We start from the raw sequence: 17,316 nt of genomic DNA on the forward strand, positions 1-17,316 counted from the left end.
TTCATAATGTCATGCATGAGAGAAGCCAAAAGATGGAGACAGAGCAGACAGACATGAGCCAGATATTAACAATGCCCTCAGATCAGAGCAGAAATTGCAGAACAGATCCCATGAGACACCCAGGACAAAAAGTCCCCCCAACCCCTCCTCCCTCTTCAGACTGCAATTCCACCTCACAAAAAACTTTCCGGGCTTCGGTTTCATAGAAAAGTCCCACGATGATCCGGGCATCCTGGCGCTATGGAATACGAAGAGAAACAGCTTTTGAAAGATACCTGGAAACTAAGCCACATGTTTTCATGGCTAACATGTCCTGTCCCAAAGCACTCAGTGCAGGGTTCTGTTCAATGGGTAGTGGATAAATGTCAACTGGAAGAGGGAGTTAAATGTCCCCAGGAGATTCTACAGATTCAAAGTAACATGACTTAATTAAGATGTTAACTAATGCTACTATGATAATCACATTACAATATATAAACGTGTCAAACCACCACAGTTGTATACCTTAGACTTAAATTTGTACAATGTTTTATATATATATATATATATATATATATATATATATATATATATATATTCTTTTTATATAGAGAGACAGAGAGGCAAAGGGAGAATGAAAGAGACCACAAAACCAAAGCTTCCTTCAATGCAGTGAGAGCTGGGCTCAAACATGGGCTATGCACATGGCAAAGCAACACATCATCCAAGTGAGCTATTTTGTCGGCCCATTCAATGTTATATGTCAACTAAAACCCAGTAGTGACTGGGGACTGGGCAGTGGCTCACTGGATGGAACACATGTGTTACACAGCACAAGGACTGGTTTAAACCCCTGGTCCCCACCTGCAGGGGGAGGAAAAAGTTTCACAAGTGGTAACACAATGCTTACAGGTATCTCCTTCTCTGTCACCTCCTCCCCTCTCAATTTCTGCCTCTATCCAAAATAAATAATAAATAAAAAATGCTAATAGAAAAAACAAACAAAAAAAAAAACTCAATAGCAAGATAGCCAGCCTGCCCCATCTGGCCCTCCCCTATAATCCACCACTGCCGATACCCACCCACCCAGTCCCTCTGCAAACTCCTAGCCATCCTACCTTAAGGTTCTTGACAGGCACAGCTGGATCTGAGAAGAAACTCTGGCGGAAGGTAATCTCAATTCCAGCCTCCTTCACTCGTTCCTCTAGGTCATCCAAAGTCTTGAGTAGGAATGAAAAATAAGTAGAAAAAACACAGAGTCCATAACAGCGTAAAGATGTTATCTGAGGCCTGCATACTCAGAGCAAAGGGACAAGCATTTCTGAACCTTCCTTCTGCAAATTCTGTGTCTAGGGTGGGGAGAGTTTGAAAGAAAAGTATATGGAGTCTTAAAATGTGGTTTTTAAGTGGAAAGATAAATGGTGAGTCCCTCCTGAGTACTCGTGTCCAGGAACGTGATGTCACTCCCACTCACCCACCCCACCCCCCGTCAGAAATCATGAATAGGGAAAGGATAAAAGAACCAGGAAAAGACAAAGCAGTGCTGGGACAGAATGGAAGATGTCAACCTTAAGAGGAAAGTGACAAACAGAATGCCCTGAATCACTGAGAAGAAGTGAAAGGAGGATTAGAGGGTCACTGAGGAAAAGATACAAAGAATAGAATAAAAGAGAGGGAGCAGACAATATTCAAGGTATTTTCTACCTTCTACACTCTCCTCCCCACTTACATATCTTGTCATCTCCCTCCTCAGAGTCACGTATATACATCTGTTTCTCTTCTCTGTCTCTCCCTCTGCTTCTCACTCCCTCTCTGTCCATCTCCCTTCCCTTATTCCTCTTTCTAATACAATAAATATTTTTTAATACTTATTTATTCTCTTTTGTTGCCCTTGTTGTTTTATTGTTATAGTTATTATTGTTGCTGTCGTTGCTGGATAGGACAGAGAGAAATGGAGAGAGGAAAGGAGGAGAGGGAGAGAGATAGACACCTGCAGACCTGCTTCATCACTTGTGAATCGACTCCCCTGTAAGTGGGGAGCCAGAGGCTCCAACCAGGTCCTTAGACCAGTCCTTGCACTTCGTGCCACATGCACTTAACCCACTGCGTGCTACCACCCAACTCCCTCAATAAAGATTTCTATAGTTGCATTACATCCTTTCCCATTATTTCATTCCCTTTCTCAAACATATACACACTGAGTACCTCAGGAGTCTGCTACCTTCCTGGGTTCCTACCATATTTTTTCTCTTACTGTGGCTCAGCATTGGAGAGCACCAATGTTAACAGGATTTGGGGTGGGGGTGTTGTGCCTGTGAAGCACGGTATCAATGGAGAAAACAAAAAGTCCTGGAGCCAAAAAGCATGCGATCCTAGTAATTCAACTTGCTCATCTCTCTGACCACAGAAAGAACCTGCCTTGAACCCACTCAAATATCTTCTCTTTTGACAAGAAAGAAAGAAAGAAAGAAAGAAAGAAAGAAAGAAAGAAAGAAAGAAAGAAAGAAAGAAAACAAGATCTGTCCCCTCAGACTGAATCAATGAGTCCCAGTTACAGCAAGCTGCAATGGGGTTTGAGGGGATGTCCCTTTTACTCTGAACTCCTCACCGAAGTGAAGACCTCAGTGGTCTGCTGGATGGTGGCAATCTTCTTCCAGCCCCACTTTTCAAAGAGTTTCACTCGGGTAGGATTGTGGAGTGTGGCTGACGGATGAGTCCGAAAGAATGTAGGGAATCGCTGCCGGTTGGACAGGGCTGGTGAGCTCGAGCCGTAGGAAAGCTATGAGAGACAGGAGCAATGCAGGACATGTTTATTCAAGGACTAAGAGCTGTTGAGATTGCCTTCAAACCTCCTCTCAACTCTAAACCCCCGACTCCTGCCCTAGGAAAGTACTTCTCAGAGACCTGTCTAAGCACGCCTTCTTAATCAGAGCATCTTTCACTGATTTCACTTCAGTTCCTACTAATGAAGGCGGTCAGCTGCAGCTTGGCTAGGCCTCTGTTGCTAGGAGGCCAACCAGCTCAGGTTTGCAAAGCACTCTGGCATCCTGGCAGTCAGTCCTTCACAATCTTCTTAAAGACCAACTCAAGATACAGCCCATTTCTGATACAGCCCCGCCTTCCGACACCCCCACCCCAGACAGCTTACCACAATGAGGTTCCACATCCTGGCAGCCTCGGCCACAAGTGTGGAGACGGAGCTGCAGCCAGGCATGAGGATGATCTTGATAGGGTCATTGTAAAGCAGCTCATATAAGTATTTGGTAGCTTGGCCGGGGTCACACTAAATGGGGGTCAGAGAAAAGGAGAGAAGGGACAGGGTGGGGTTAGGAGTTACTTCTTCAGTACCACCCATCCTTCTGCCGAAAGTCTTCTTTCCTGATTTGCATTTTCTTCTTCCTGACATCTTCTCTAGTCAAGTTTCTATTCCCCCTCATGCCTTAAACACTTTGTTCTATCTTCCACCTGAGGTCTAATACACAATATGCAGGTGCCCCCTTTCAATATCAATACCTATCGATAGCACATTCCTTCCTCAGTTCATCCTCAGACACTGCCTAGTTCACTTTCCCTCTAGCATCCCTGCTTCCTGCCCCATCTTTCTATGCTCTTAATATCTGTAAGTAGAAAAGAGTCTGTAGGTATATGAATAAACTCTCTAAGTCTTTAGAAGACCTCCACAAAACAGTATCATGAAAATTCCACCCTCACCTCTGTAAAATCCCTCTCCCTGCCTCTTTCCCCACCCCACCCCCTTCTCTCTCCAGGGTTAGTGATAAATAAACTAGAGAAAACAGGAACAAGACCACTAGGGTTCCACTCAGCAATTCATCCTCTCCTGCTGGGTCCTGACATTTGAAGGGTTTATTAGAAGAAAAAAAGATTTTTTAAAAGACATTCAGGGGTGGAAGTTAGTGAGGGTTAGAGGGGGGGAGAAAACAACTGGGAGGATAAACAAAAGAGGGCTCTCCGGAAGCCAGATGCTTTTCAGGGTGCTGAAGAGAGGCACAGAACTAGGGATAGTAAGCAATGCAGAAAGCTACAGAGGAAAGGAATAATGAGAGGAGGGGAAGAGGAGGAGGAGGAGCCAGCCAGCCAGGTCTCCCACTGCCTGGTTCCCCTCCTGCTGAAATATGACATTTCAGAAACTGCTGGAGCCCAAAGGGAGTGAAGAAGAAATGAAAGCCAGCAGGAAGCCAGGGCACAGGAGACAGGAGGTCCAGGGGACTGGGAAGGGTGAAGTGGGGGGGACAAATAGCAAGCAAATAAAGAAGCCCTACCCCAGAGTTGGCTCACTTCCCACTGAGACCTGACATTTGGGACACTGTGGGAAGTTGGAAGAGGGGAGCCAAGGGAGGCTAGCAGAGTCTGAAGAACCAACACTCACCTAGAACTCACTGCTGTCCATCCACCAGAGCCCCTGCTAAGGCCAGCGCTATTCAATGCAGTTTTTTGAACTTCATCTCTCATTTGGGCATATCTTTGTGCATGCTTGCCATTCTCCAGTCTCACCTTCCTGACTTTTTCTAGCTTCTATCACTCCAAATCCTGCTCCCAGCTTCTCCCAAGGTCCAGTGCCCTCCCCCCACCTTTTCTGATGAAAAGCTTAGTAGGAAGGGACTGGGTGGTAATGCAGCTGGTACAGCACATGTTACCATGCACAAGGACCCAGGTTCAAGCCCCTGGTCCCCACTTACAGGGGAAAAGCTTCACAAGTGGTAAAGGAATGTTGCAGGTGTCTCTCCCCTTTTCCTCTCAGTTTCTGTTTCTACCCAAATAAATACACAAGTAAATATTAAAATAAAATGTTTTTAAAAGGGCTAACGAGACAGCATAATGGTGATGCAAAGAGACTTTAATGCCTGAGGCACCAAGGTCCCAGGTTCAGTCCCCAGCAGCACCATAAACCAGAGCTGAGCAGTGCTCTGGTAAATTAAAAAGAAAATAAATATATCATTTAAAAAAAAAATCTTAGTAGGAATGAGATATATACAAACTGGGCAATTATGCTATCTTTCACATTTTTTTTCTTTTGTTTCTCCACTCCCTCTCATTTTTCCTTCCATCCCCTTCCCCCTTCCACATCTTATTCATCACTGATTATTCTTTGCACCGTGGGATTCTCACGCCCTCCTCAGCATACTTCCTCTGTTCTCCCTCTCCTCTGCTCTTACAAGATCAAGACTTGCAGGCAGGAACCAACACATTCCAGTTGACACATTCCAGCCTGTCTGTCTTTCCATCTCCCTCTTGCTGCCTCTGCTAATTTCTCCTCCATGTCCCTTCTCTCCCCTTCTCTCGGTTCCCCATCTGCTCCCCAGCACCTCCAGGGAATCACCTGTCATGGTGGATGAGTTTGAGCTCACACATAGGACTCCCCTGGCTCCCTGTGATCCATATCAGAGAGACTACTAATCCCTCCCCATGTCTCCCCCCAAACCATTTTCTCAACCAAGACCTCCTGTGTCCCAAGTTTGACCTCTCCAGAAGATCTAGCCCTTTTTCTCTGATAACTCTTCCATGCAGATGCCTGACTCTTTCCCTGTAACCCACTGATTTTCCCACAGGCATCCTGGGCTTAGCTACACAGCATGATTTTTAATAGGGAGAAATGCATATACTTGGGACTCATCCCTAAGGAGTAAAAATCTGTAATGAAGTATGAGAATCACTGCAAGTGTCAGAAGGTACTGAAGCTCCCTCAACAAGCTCCTAACAGTCCTTGAATTCTCTTCTCCCCTAAGAATTTTCTCTTCAACTTCACACCCCCACACACACCTCTTCCCTCACATTCCTATTTCTAGGTGTAAATTGCTATTCTGAATAAATAAAAATCCAAGACCAAAACCCTCACCTCTGTGATCTTGTTGTTTTTTTAATTTCTATTTATAAAAAGGAAACACTGACAGAACCATAGGATAAGAGGGGTACAACTCCATTCAATTCCCACCACCAGAACTCTATATCCCATCCCCTCCCCTGGTAGCTTTCCTATTTTTTATCCCTCTGAGAACAGAAGTGGAGACCTCTGTGATCTTGTAGCCACCCTCAGTCCCTTAAGTCTCTGGGGTCACATGTAAAAACAGATAAACCTCAAGTCCCAAATTTCCATCCTTCCCTGAGCCATAACCTACCTCAGATACCCAATTATTCATGTGGAGGATAAGGCTGGGAATAGAATCCTACTGAATGAACCTCTACTACCCTGGACTCATATTTTCTTACCTTCCCCCAGTCCCCCCCTTCCATGTTTCCCTAGTCCTGCATCCCACTTCTTACACCCTGAGGCCACAATTCTATAAAGAAAAAAACAAACTGGAGACCTGATTTCCCTGTAATGCTCCAGAAACTCTCTGTCTCCACTTCTCCATGGCCCCCTCCTCATTGCCATTTTTCCTTACTCATTCCTATTTAATTCCTATTTTTTCTTGCTGGGAAGGTTCCCATGTAGACTTCTAAACCAATTCACTTCCCCAGTGCCTCCTCCTATCACCTATTAGCTTTTACAAACACAATATGCTTTGTATTCCCACAGTCCAGAAATTCTCAACAGGGTTGGAGGTGGAGGAATGAATCAGGTAGCTCACATGCTATTTGTGCTGTGATAAATAAACTAGACCACTCAAGTTCCTCATAATTTTCCTCATTCTGTCCTTGTTCCTTACAGCTTCAACATACTGCCAAGATTTACCTTGCTCCCACACCCTTCATTCTCCACTTCTGACATCCTCCACTTCTGACTTCCACATTCTCCACTTCCTATCTTCCCCCAACCCATCCCAGAGTTCGTTAAAGCCCTGGGGGATCCAGATCAACTTGTATCCTAAATCTACTATCAGTTTTCCCAACCCCCACGCACCCACACCTACACCCACACTCACACCACCACCTCCATGGGTCTGGGAAGAAAAAGGGTCTACCTTCTGGCATGATTAGCTTTCCTGAACTCCGTCTCTCTCATGTTGAACCTCCAGCCTATCTCCTGCTAGTCACATAGGGAGGGGTCCGCCTCGTTATCCAAAAAGCCACTCAAACTGTGGCACAAGCAGCTGGCCCCCTACCCCTCCAAGCCCCTACCTCCCACCCACTCCCAAGTCCGGGTCTACCTTGCTGTCGTGGTGGATGAGCTTGAGCTCATAGTCCGGCAGGATGTCCCTGCGGCTATTCACGTCCTCCAGCGCCATCTCCACCGCGGGTTGGCAGGCCTGGCCCCCCGGCCAGCCCCCGCTCATGGGAAACAGCGCCCCGATGTACACAGCGCGCCGCTCTGAGGAGGGGTGTGGGGGGACCCGCGGGTGAGGCCGCGGGAGATGAGGGGAGTGGGAGGCCCACGCCGGAGCCACCCCCGCCGCCATCACCACCAGGAGCGGCAGTGGCCACCCCACCCGGAGAGAGGGGGCCACAGGACCCATGACAGGGAGGGCGGGGGTAGCGGCTTCGGGAGGGGGAGGAGCTCAGGGGGGACACTTCGCCTGCGGTGGGCTGCGGAGGGGCTGGCGGGGCGGCGTCTCCATCCCTGGTTTTGTGGGGAGAAGGGGATAGGGCCCCGGGGAGCAGGAGAGGTTGGCTTCCTACGGCCCCAAAGGCTCTAGCTCCCACCACCGCGGACTCTCCTCACGGACTGACCGACTGACAAGAGAGGAGGAGGAGGTGGAGGAGGAGGGAGATGTAGGAGCTGGGAGGGGGCTCTGACGTCACAGGCAGCAGGAGGGGCCGGGCAGGAGGGGGCGGGGAGCCGCTAGGTGGGAAAGACAGAGGAGAGGGGAGGGTCGGAGGGGAGGGGAGGGTAAGAAGGGAGGGGAAGGGAGGGGAGGGGAGGAGGAGAGGGGAGGGGACGATAAAAGAAGCGTGACCCTGCGGGGAGCACAGTGGACCAGAGGTGTCCCACCTAAGAGGACTGCAGGGGAAGAGGGAAGGGGCGTGCCAGGAGGGCGGGGTGGGCGGAGCGCAGAGCAGCGAGGGATGGAGAAGGAAAGGAGAGTGGGATGCGAGAGGAAGGGGGCGCGCAGGGACGTATGAAATGGGGGTGTGAAGAGATTGAATGGAATACTGAAGGTTGTAAGGGAGAAGGCTATGGAGACGGGCAGTTGGGGTGGGGGGGGCGTTAAAGGAAGTTACAGGAATAGAGGAAGGGAACATGGGCTGGGTAGACAAGGGTGACGGAGAAGAAACTGCGATGAAAGAGAAGGGAAAGGGTATAGCGAAGGATAGGAAACGGGGAGGAGCCAAAGGAGAGAGAGTGTTGTCTGGTCAGGGTCGGGATGGGTGGGCTGGGCTGAAGGAGTGCTCAGGTGAAATCCCAGGAAGGTGGGCAGGCAGGAAAAGGTTCTAGAGAAGGTCGGAAGGAACCCCACTGGGGAAGAGGAGGCGAAAGCTCCGGGTCTCCCAGCACCCTGCCGCCCCCTGCCGGGGCTCTGCCATTTAGCAGAAGCAGAGTCTGGAAGGAGGCGGAGCTCAGGACAGAAAAGCCAAGCGGGGAGATGGGAGGGACCGCAGCCTCGCAGAAAACAGGGACTGGAGGCAAGAAACAGGTAAGGGGAAGGAGAGGGCCGCAAACACCAGGTGAGGTGGGGATGGGGGTGGGTGTGAGAGTCAGACCCCCATAGACCTGGGGCAGAATCCCTGGGAAGAAGGTTTCAAGAGTGAGAGGTAAAGGGGTTGCAGTGCACGCGATGGGGGGTGGGGGGGGGGGGTTCTGATCTCACCTGAGTGTGGCGTTCGATTCACTGGCAGCAGGAAAGATGGGGATCAGAGAAGAGTTACCACTGGCGCCCAGCTTCCCGGGCCAGATCCCCAGCCCCCTCCCACACCAGTCCAAGCCGAAGACCGGGGAGAGCAGAAGCCTGCATTTCTGAGGGGAGGGTGCCTGGGGATAAGAGCAAGGTGGGACTGTGGGTCAGGATTTGTTGGTTTTCTTCTTTTTTTTTTTTCATAGGACAACAGAATTTGAGGCAGGAGTGCCAACAGCTAAGACTTAGCATTTCCTAGTTTTAGAGTCTAAATATTATAAAACGTGGGGTCTCCTTTAAGAGAAAAAATATCCTAAAATGCAAATACAATTGTTTTTGATCTATTGTTGTTTTAAAAAAGGTTGTTTGCATTTTCTTTGAAAACCTGTAGCCACGTGAATACATGATTTGAGCCTGTACATTACTAGGAAAGGCCTATGTACATGAGGAACCCTGAAATTTCATTAGTTTCATAGTAAACCCATAGTCTCCTGAGTGGGACTTCTAATTTCCACCTTTTAGAATGGAACAGTGAACTACAAGCAGAAGAATTCAATTAAGGGAGGAAAACCAGGCTCAAGAAAGCATGAGATATGCCTGCATCTCAAAAGAGACTGTAGAGAGAGAAGCTGAGTGCCCCCAAAGGGGTAGACAAGTAGATGGCAGAAAACTGATTCCCCAGGGGGAGGATGGAGGTTGTCTGGGTGGTGCAGTAAAAAGATGTCCCTCTCCCCACCCAATAATTGTTTTTCACTCAATATTCTGGCAGTTCTGCCCCAAATTTTAAGGTTTTATTTTTTGCTGTTCTCTGTTTTGTTTTTGTTTTTTGGGGTTTGTTTGTTTGTTTGTTTGTTTTGTTTTGTTTTTTTCAGAGCACTGCTCAGCTCTGGCTTATGGTGGTGCTGGGGATTGAACCTGGGATTTCAGAGCCTCGGGCATGAAAGTCTTTTGCACAGCCATTATGCTGTCTCCCCTTCCCAATTTTAAGTCTTACCCTAATACTTTCCCACCCCAGCTATTCTTTCCAGTTATCAGTTTGTATTTATTTCTTTATAATAACATACTAACAGAATTAATGAGAAGGATCAATTCTAGAAGAGAATGACATATAGAAAGTTCAAAGTTTGCAGCTCAGGAGATGAAGTATTGGACTCTCAAACACAAGGTTTGAAATTCAATCCCTGCCATCGCATGTGCCAGAATGATGTGCTAGTGTCCTCTCTCTCTCTCTCTCTCTCTCTCATTAATAAATCTTTCTTAAAAAGGAAAGTTCTAATTTTAGAGAAAATGACTGAGGCTAGGAGGAGAGTATTTAAACCTTAAGAACAACAGTGAAAGATTAGATTTACAAAAGAAAAGAAAAAATGTGAGATTTAAGACATAGAACTATGGAAGATATAAAAAGAGTTAAAAAATAATAATAATAAAGTGAAAACCTTAAAGTAGGCATGGAGAAAACTAGGGGCTACAGGAGAAAGTTTAAGGCAGGTGGGTGAAAGGAGCTGACCTTTCACCTCCACCTCCCTACAGCCCCACCCCCATTTTGTAATGCACCACCATCCAGTCCCACCATACAACCCCACCCCACCCCCATCCTCTCACAAGCGGCCTCATCAGCTGCATGCAGGCAGCTGTTCCCCTCACCCTGGCAGTGGGGCTTGGGGGTGCTCCACTGGCCCTGACTACAGATGCTCCAGGAGCTGCCCACCAGATGAAAGTCGGGGTCACACCGGAAATCCACCCGGGCTCCATCCAGAGCTGGGAGGTCCCCACCCGTCAGGAAAACCTTCCCATTCTCCAGGGCCAGATAAGACTTGGAACAGATTCGGACTGTGGAGAGAGGTAGGAAAATAAAATGAGAGGCAAGTTGGAAAAGACTCCTCCCCCTCTTCAGAGAGCAGGGGGCAAAGATTTGGGTTTGGATTCCCTCATATCCTATTCTGCAGGAAACCTGGTGTAAAAAAGATTGTCTGCTTCCATTCCTCCCAGAGCCCAGTAAGCATCCACACATTCCCAAAGGGAAAAAAAAAAAATGGAAAAAGCATTTCCATTGTAGGAACCCAAGGTGGAGCTAGAAGCACAGAAAATGTGATCTTTTCAAAGTCGGCTGTAGTGGGCGGTTCTCTGGCTTTGAGATGTGTGGATGAATGTAACTTTAGATGCACAGTCAGATCTGCCTGCCTTTCTTATTATAGTTGGCTTATACTGATGTTAAATTGGGTTCCCCCCTCCCTGCCCTAGAGTATATATGCTCTCTGGGTTGGAGACACAGGCTTTGACTATGTGATTAAATCATTTTAGAATGATTTTTTTTTTTTTGCAAATCTACACTAATGATTCTCAAAGAGAGTAAAACTCATGAATAATCAAATTATTTTATCAAATGGTCAGTAGCCTAATGAAGGGAGAATGGGATGACTATGGGATGTGCAAACTACTAACTTTGGTGGCTGCAATAGCACACACCAACGCAACGCCCCTCTTACTCGGTAGTACTTCAAATAGATGTTATTTGTGATTTTAGCTACAGTGGATTTAAAGTGCTAACTTGCAAACAATGCTAGGTCTGAGGCAGGAAGAGGAGTGGTCTCGAATAAGTAAGGGGTTATGTGAGGCTACTCACCACAGCGGCTGGGTGTGTCCATGTCTGTCCAGGAACCGTTGGCCAGGCACTTGCGGACCTTGGGCCCCACCACCTCGCGCTCCCCCCGGCACACATATTCGATCTCATAGTCCACCGGCAAGAAGTTGATGGCCTTCACCTGGTCTCGAGTCAGGCCCCTGTATCTGATGCCCCCTTCCCAAGGCGGGTGTATGATCTGGCAACCTGAGGGTCAGTCCGGGAGCCAGAAAGAGAAGAATGGGGGCATGAGGGGATGCAAAGTCAGCAGCGGGAGATCGGAGTATAGGGCGTGGTCAGTGGGCAGGTGAATGGCGAGGGGAGGGACGCTAGGAGGTGGCAGAGGAGATGAGCAGGGAATGCTGGGCTCAAGGACAGAGAAAAGAGCAGGGGTGGAGGCCAATTGGGGTGGGGGTAGGGGTGCTGGAGGTGGGGTAAGGAGACGAAATAAGAAATCAAGGAGTATGATAAGCCTGTGAGCTTGTGAAGAAAAACTAGAAGTGAATGCTTGAGTTGAATTTGGAGGAATTAGAATGGGGGCGGTGGGGGAGGCTCTCTCAAGGCTCTCTGGATTGCAATATCGAACCAATGCATATTGAGGAACTGAAATAGTAAGTAACAAGGGGCCAGGCACGAGAGGTGGGATTTAGGAAATTATGCGGGGCCGCAAGAAGGTGACCAGTGTAGTCATGTGGAGCACAGAAAGGGGGGTTCTGGGTAATGATGGGGTGATAGAAAGGAGGTCAGTAGTAAAAGTGGGGCTCGGGAGAGGGTGGACTATGTCAGGGTGAAAAGATAGTAATGAGGAGGGGGGAGTGTGCAGAGGAAAAAAGTAGGGTGAAGGGGTGACCGAGGTCGCTGGAGAAGGGTGCACCTTCGGAGGTGGCATTGGGGGTCTGCGCCCCGCCTGCGCCTGGAGGACGGTGGAAGAGCGGCGCCAGCAGCAGCAACAGCAGCAGCAGCAGCATCTGAGTGAGAGGCGGCCATGAGAATCTGACCAAGCCCCGTTGGAGCGGCCCGGACCCAGGGCTGGGGGGGAGGCCCGGCCTCACTCGCGGGGGCCTGTCGGGCACCGACCCGCTCTGCCCGGGGACAAGAAGAGCGGCCCGCGGAGGAGGCGGGGGCGGAGCCCCGCGAGGGGTGGGGGGAAAGGAGGAGAGAAAGCCTGTCCCCACCCTCCTCCTGCCTCCCTTGGTCCCCCCCCACCCCACCCTCCCGGGACTCCACCTCTCACCACCTCCTCTCCCCCGGCCCCCGCGGCCGACCGAGCCCGCTTCCCCACGCTCCCGGCCTCCGCCTTCCGCAGCCCGCAGCCCCGGGCCCGCTGCCCCGCCGCCCCGCCGCCCCGCCGCCCCGCCGCCCCGCCGCCCGGCCCCGGCTCTTACCTCGCGCCGGCCCGGCTCCCCCGCTCTCCCGGGCCTCAAGGCCCCAGGCCCGGCCGCTCCTCCCCGCTCCCCACTCCGGTCTGCTCCACCGTGTCCCTCCTCCCGTCCCTCCTGTCCCCAAATCTGGGCTCCAGCCCAGCCAGGGTCTCTCCTTCCTCTTTCCCGCTCCCTCTCCCTCTCTCCCTCTTTCTCTCTCGGCCCCCAAACCCCACCCCCGTCTCTCCTTCCCCCGGGCGGCGGCCACTGGAGCCGGGAGTCGGGAGGAAAGGAGGCGGCGCCGGGGACCGGGGAAAACTCCCGGGTGGAGGGAAGAAGGAGGGTGCAGAAGACGGGGCGGGGGGAGAAGGGGGGAGAGGGCACCTCCCACAACCCGAACCCGGGGAGCCGCCCCGGAGCCCAACCCCGCCCTGGACCGCCCACAGGGGGTGGGGGGTGGAGAGCCGGCGGCATAGACCTGCTGGTCTGAGGTAGGAAAGGGAGGGGGGACACTACGGCTTGGGGACCCGGGGGCAGGGCGACTGGATATCTGGGTGGGAGTGAGGGGCCGAGCCAAAGGCCGAGTAGTTGACGCCGAAACAACGAATCTGGGGTGCAGGTGGAGAAAAACCGGTTACACAAAGACAGTGCAGCCCCAGGTGGGATGAGGTGAGGTGAGGTCCGGGGCCTGAAGGAGGAGACAGGTGGAAGAGAGAAGAAGCCAGGTTCAGCCAGGGGAGGGATGGAGACAGATTGGTGGCTAAGGCCTGAGCCATTGATGTGTGACAAGAGTTGGGTGGGGAAGAGAGAGAGGAGGATCAGTATGGGTCCAGCAGCATTGCTAGTTGCCGGCTCCTGGAAATCAAAGAGAAGGTTGGACACAAAAGGCAGGGGGGAGTGTTGCATCAAGGAAAGAAACGGAGGTAGTATGTTGGGGGGGAGCCTCCAATTGGGCAGAAATGAGCATTATATGTTCTGTACTGTAACAGGGCCTTGCAAGTAACATTTTTTGACTAAGGGAGAATGGAGGCTCTGCAGTCCCCATCCAAGTGCAGGCCTTTTGACAGCTGCAGAGTCCCTGCCTATTGTCAGTTGGTGAAAGGGGTGTGTGGTGCTGTTATCCAGTCTGGACTGCAACAGGAGACAGTGGCAAGGGGGGCTCTTTCCTGGATTGTCCTTGGAAAAGGTGAGGGAAGTCAAATACTGTGGAGCTGACTCAAACTGAGGTCCTCAATTTCCAACCTTTTTTAAAGCAAGCCATTTGTAATGATTCCTTTACTATCCATGGATAATATAAGCTACCTACACACTATAAGAACCAATATGCTTCTCTTTTCATAGCATAAAGAGAAAACGAGAGGGGAAAAGGTAATTTGTAGTAAAATAACATAAACAATATTTTAATGTGTGAATATTGAGGCCTGACTACACTATAAGTCATAATGAAGGAGACAGATGCTTGCACTTATCCACGGAATCATGGGATAGAAATTGCTATAAACACAGGCTGATACAGGTGCTGAGTTGGTGACTCAACTACCTTCAGCACGATGCCATCAATGAAGTGATTTAATGAAATGTTGAGCAACACTTAGTAGCAAAGTCAATCTTACCTAACTTTACAAAGAACTGTAATTGCGTTCCTAGAAAGATCATTGTATATTAAAAACACTTCTTCGGAAGAAAAAACTATTAAATTCTAGGCTCAGATAATTAAACACAGATTTTCTTCACCTACATGAATGTCCTGGAGGACATTTGAGAATCTGGGTGGGGAAAGTTCATTATACAGGCTTGCTTTGAAGAAGAGTATGATACACTCCTTCCCTGCCCCTAAATGCTAAAAAACGCCCCCACCCCCACCCCACTGTAATTACTTAGACAATTCACAGATTTTTCAAATGGTTCCTTGGGAGTGCTTAAGATAGAGCTAAAAAGTGGACAAAAAAGAAATGAGGCAAAATTCCTAATTACTCAAACAATAGTCACTCTTCCTCTGAGTGGCCTTTCCTCTCTACAGGGCAGAACCAAGTCTCTGGATATCAGCTAAAAGGAAGTTATGGCACCATGAAAAACATATGAATGAGAAGTTTTCCAAACTGCTTTAAGACTAGAGTTTCCTGACTCTGTGCCATGTCTGCAGGCTAACTCAACTGTAGGCCAGGAGTACACCCTCCCTCTGTGCTCCTGTGTGGTCGTGGGAAGATGTAAATGCCCAATGGACATTCTAGATCTACTAGGGCCTTTGTCAGGGAGTATCTGAGCAGCTACTCTCTAAATAGCTCTCAAGGTCCCATCTGGAAACATGTCCCTGAAGCCTTGCCTCAGATTATCAGAACGGAAGGATGGAATCCCCTCTAAATAGGAAGAGTCTATGGTTTTGAAATCGAACGTTATACTCATTGTCACACTGTTGATAATAAATCAGAAAAAGAAACTGCCTAAAGGAACAAATTACAGAGTGTTGATCCAAGAAATTGGAGTGGATTTATTCAAAGGAATTCAAAGAATTGTTTTCAAAAAGACTTAATGATATGGCATGGGAAAATGGAAGTTTGAAGGGTAAAAAACAATATACAAAATGTGTGACTGTGTGTAATCAGCTGTCCATACTTGCAGTTTCTTTTTTTTTTTAATTTTTTTTATTATCTTTATTTTTTGGATAGAGACAGCCAGAAATCAAGAGGGAAGGGGGTGATAGACAGACAGACACCTGCAGCCCTGCTTCACCACTTACAAAGCCTTCCCCCTGCAGGTGGGGACCAGGGGGGGCTGGAACCTGGGTCCTTGCGCATTATAATACATGAGCTCAACCAGGTGCGTCACCACCTGCCCCCCCTGCAGTTTCCATATCCTCAGATTCAATCAACCAGGGAAGGAAAATATGAACAATTTAGATAGGCCTGTGATAAATGAGTCTGTACAGAGCATGTCTAGATATTTTTCTTGACATTATTCACTAAACAGTACAGTTTAATGATTATCTATATAATATTTAGATTAAATATAAGTAACCTAGAAGTGATTTAAAGTTTATAGGAAGAAGTATACAGGTTACATGCATTTTTTAAGTTGTTTTTTATTATTTTTTTATTTTTTTTTTACCAGAGCACTGCTCACCTCTGATTTATTATGGTGCCAAGGATTAAACCTGGGACCTTCTGGACTCAGGCAGCCTTTTACATAACCTCTACACCATCTTCCCAACCCTATGTGCAAATTCTACAGTGTTTTACATAAGAGACTTGAGAGTCCACAGTGCTATGAATCCACTGCTCCTGGAGGAGGCCTTTTTTTTTTTTAAATAGTTTTTTTTACATTTTTTTTTAATATTTTATTTTATTTATTTATTCCCTTTTGTTGCCCTTGTTTTATTGTTGTAGTTATTATTGTTGTTGTCGTTGTTGGATAGGACAGAGAGAAATGGAGAGAGGAGGGGAAGACAGAGAGGAGGAGAGAAAGATAGACACCTGCAGACCTGCTTCACCGCCTGTGAAGCGACTCCCCTGCAGGTGGGGAGCCGGGGTTCGAACTGGGATCCTTATGCTGGTCCTTGTGCTTTGCGCCACCTGCGCTTAACCTGCTGCGCTACAGCCCGACTCCCCTTTTTTTTTTATAGGATAGGAAGAGAGAAATTGAGAATGGAGGGGAAGATAAAGAGGGGGAGAGAAAGACAAACACCTGCATACCAGCTTCGCTGCTTGTGAAGCAATCCCCCTACAAATGGGGAGCCTGAGGCTTGAACCAGGACCCTTGTGCGGGTGCTTGTACTTGGTATGCTTAACCCAGTACAGTCTGCCCGGCCACCTTCATAGAGTCTTGTCAATAGAGGTAGTTCTTCATGCATTTACAAGCAGAAGCAGGAGATAAGGGAAGAGATTTAACATTCAAACATAAAGTTTTTTACATGTCAGCTTTCACTCTGGCTTTTTACTAAGAAAGGGCTTGAACCCTTTCTGTTAGACTTTACTATCACTAAGCCTTTCCTGTTTGGCCCTCACCCTCATTTTTCATTTGTGTTCTGTCTCCTCCTTTCTTGATAGTAATAATCATGTACATTCACTGGGTCAGAGGAGGGCAGAGAGATAAGGGAAATTCTCTCTTTTACAAATGCTCTCAACTGCTCCTCATACACAATTCTAGTATGATGAAAATTCTTGACACTTCTGACCTTGGTTCTTTGACTAGTTAAAAAGAAAGAAAAGAAAAAGAAAAGAAATGAGAAATTACAGTTATTGCCATTATACTTTTTTACCAGAGCACCACTCAGCTCTGGCTTATGGTAGTAGTATAAGGAATTGAACCTGGGACCTGGGAGCCTCAGGCCTGATAGCCTATTTGCAAAACCATTATGCTATCTCCCCTGCACTATTATACTTCTCAGACATAAAAGGGAGTGGGGGTATAGCATAATGGTTATGCAAAGAGACTTTCATGCCTGAGGCGCTCAAGTCCCAGGTTCAGTCCCCCCATGCCACCATAAGCCAGAGCTGAGCAGTGCTCTTGTAAAATAAAAATAATAATAGTAAAAAAAAAAAAGATATAAAAGGGGAATAAATCTGAAGTTCAAAAGACTTCAGTAAAGTGAAAAATTGGGGGCCGAGCGGTAGTGCAGTGGGTTAAGCAC

General features: G+C 48.3%; 1 protein-coding gene across 7 annotated transcripts in view; it reads right to left on the minus strand.

The window, feature by feature from the left end:
* The window catches only part of GABBR1 (gamma-aminobutyric acid type B receptor subunit 1), a 31,290-nt gene extending 18,269 nt beyond the window's left edge, over positions 1 to 13,021 (minus strand). Inside the window, exons 1-10 of one of the 7 annotated variants that reach the window (XM_007532279.3) lie at positions 12,714 to 13,006; positions 12,203 to 12,296; positions 11,332 to 11,535; positions 10,353 to 10,538; positions 8,685 to 8,705; positions 7,086 to 7,246; positions 3,128 to 3,262; positions 2,588 to 2,758; positions 1,098 to 1,199; positions 173 to 238 (exon numbers count right to left, since the gene is read on the minus strand). In XM_007532279.3, the coding sequence (XP_007532341.1) occupies positions 173 to 238; positions 1,098 to 1,199; positions 2,588 to 2,758; positions 3,128 to 3,262; positions 7,086 to 7,246; positions 8,685 to 8,705; positions 10,353 to 10,538; positions 11,332 to 11,535; positions 12,203 to 12,296 (1,140 nt within the window). In that variant the 5' untranslated portion in view covers positions 12,714 to 13,006. Of the gene's footprint in view, positions 1 to 172; positions 239 to 1,097; positions 1,200 to 2,587; positions 2,759 to 3,127; positions 3,263 to 7,085; positions 7,247 to 8,684; positions 8,846 to 10,352; positions 10,539 to 11,331; positions 11,536 to 12,202; positions 12,297 to 12,713 lie in introns of those variants that run through there. The other 6 variants (XM_060189371.1, XM_060189368.1, XM_060189367.1 and 3 more) reach the window with 6 other exon arrangements.
* Positions 13,022 to 17,316: the final 4,295 nt, after the last annotated feature.

This window comes from Erinaceus europaeus, chromosome 4 (assembly GCF_950295315.1).
Source record: "Erinaceus europaeus chromosome 4, mEriEur2.1, whole genome shotgun sequence".
NCBI classification, from domain to species: Eukaryota; Metazoa; Chordata; class Mammalia; order Eulipotyphla; family Erinaceidae; genus Erinaceus; species Erinaceus europaeus.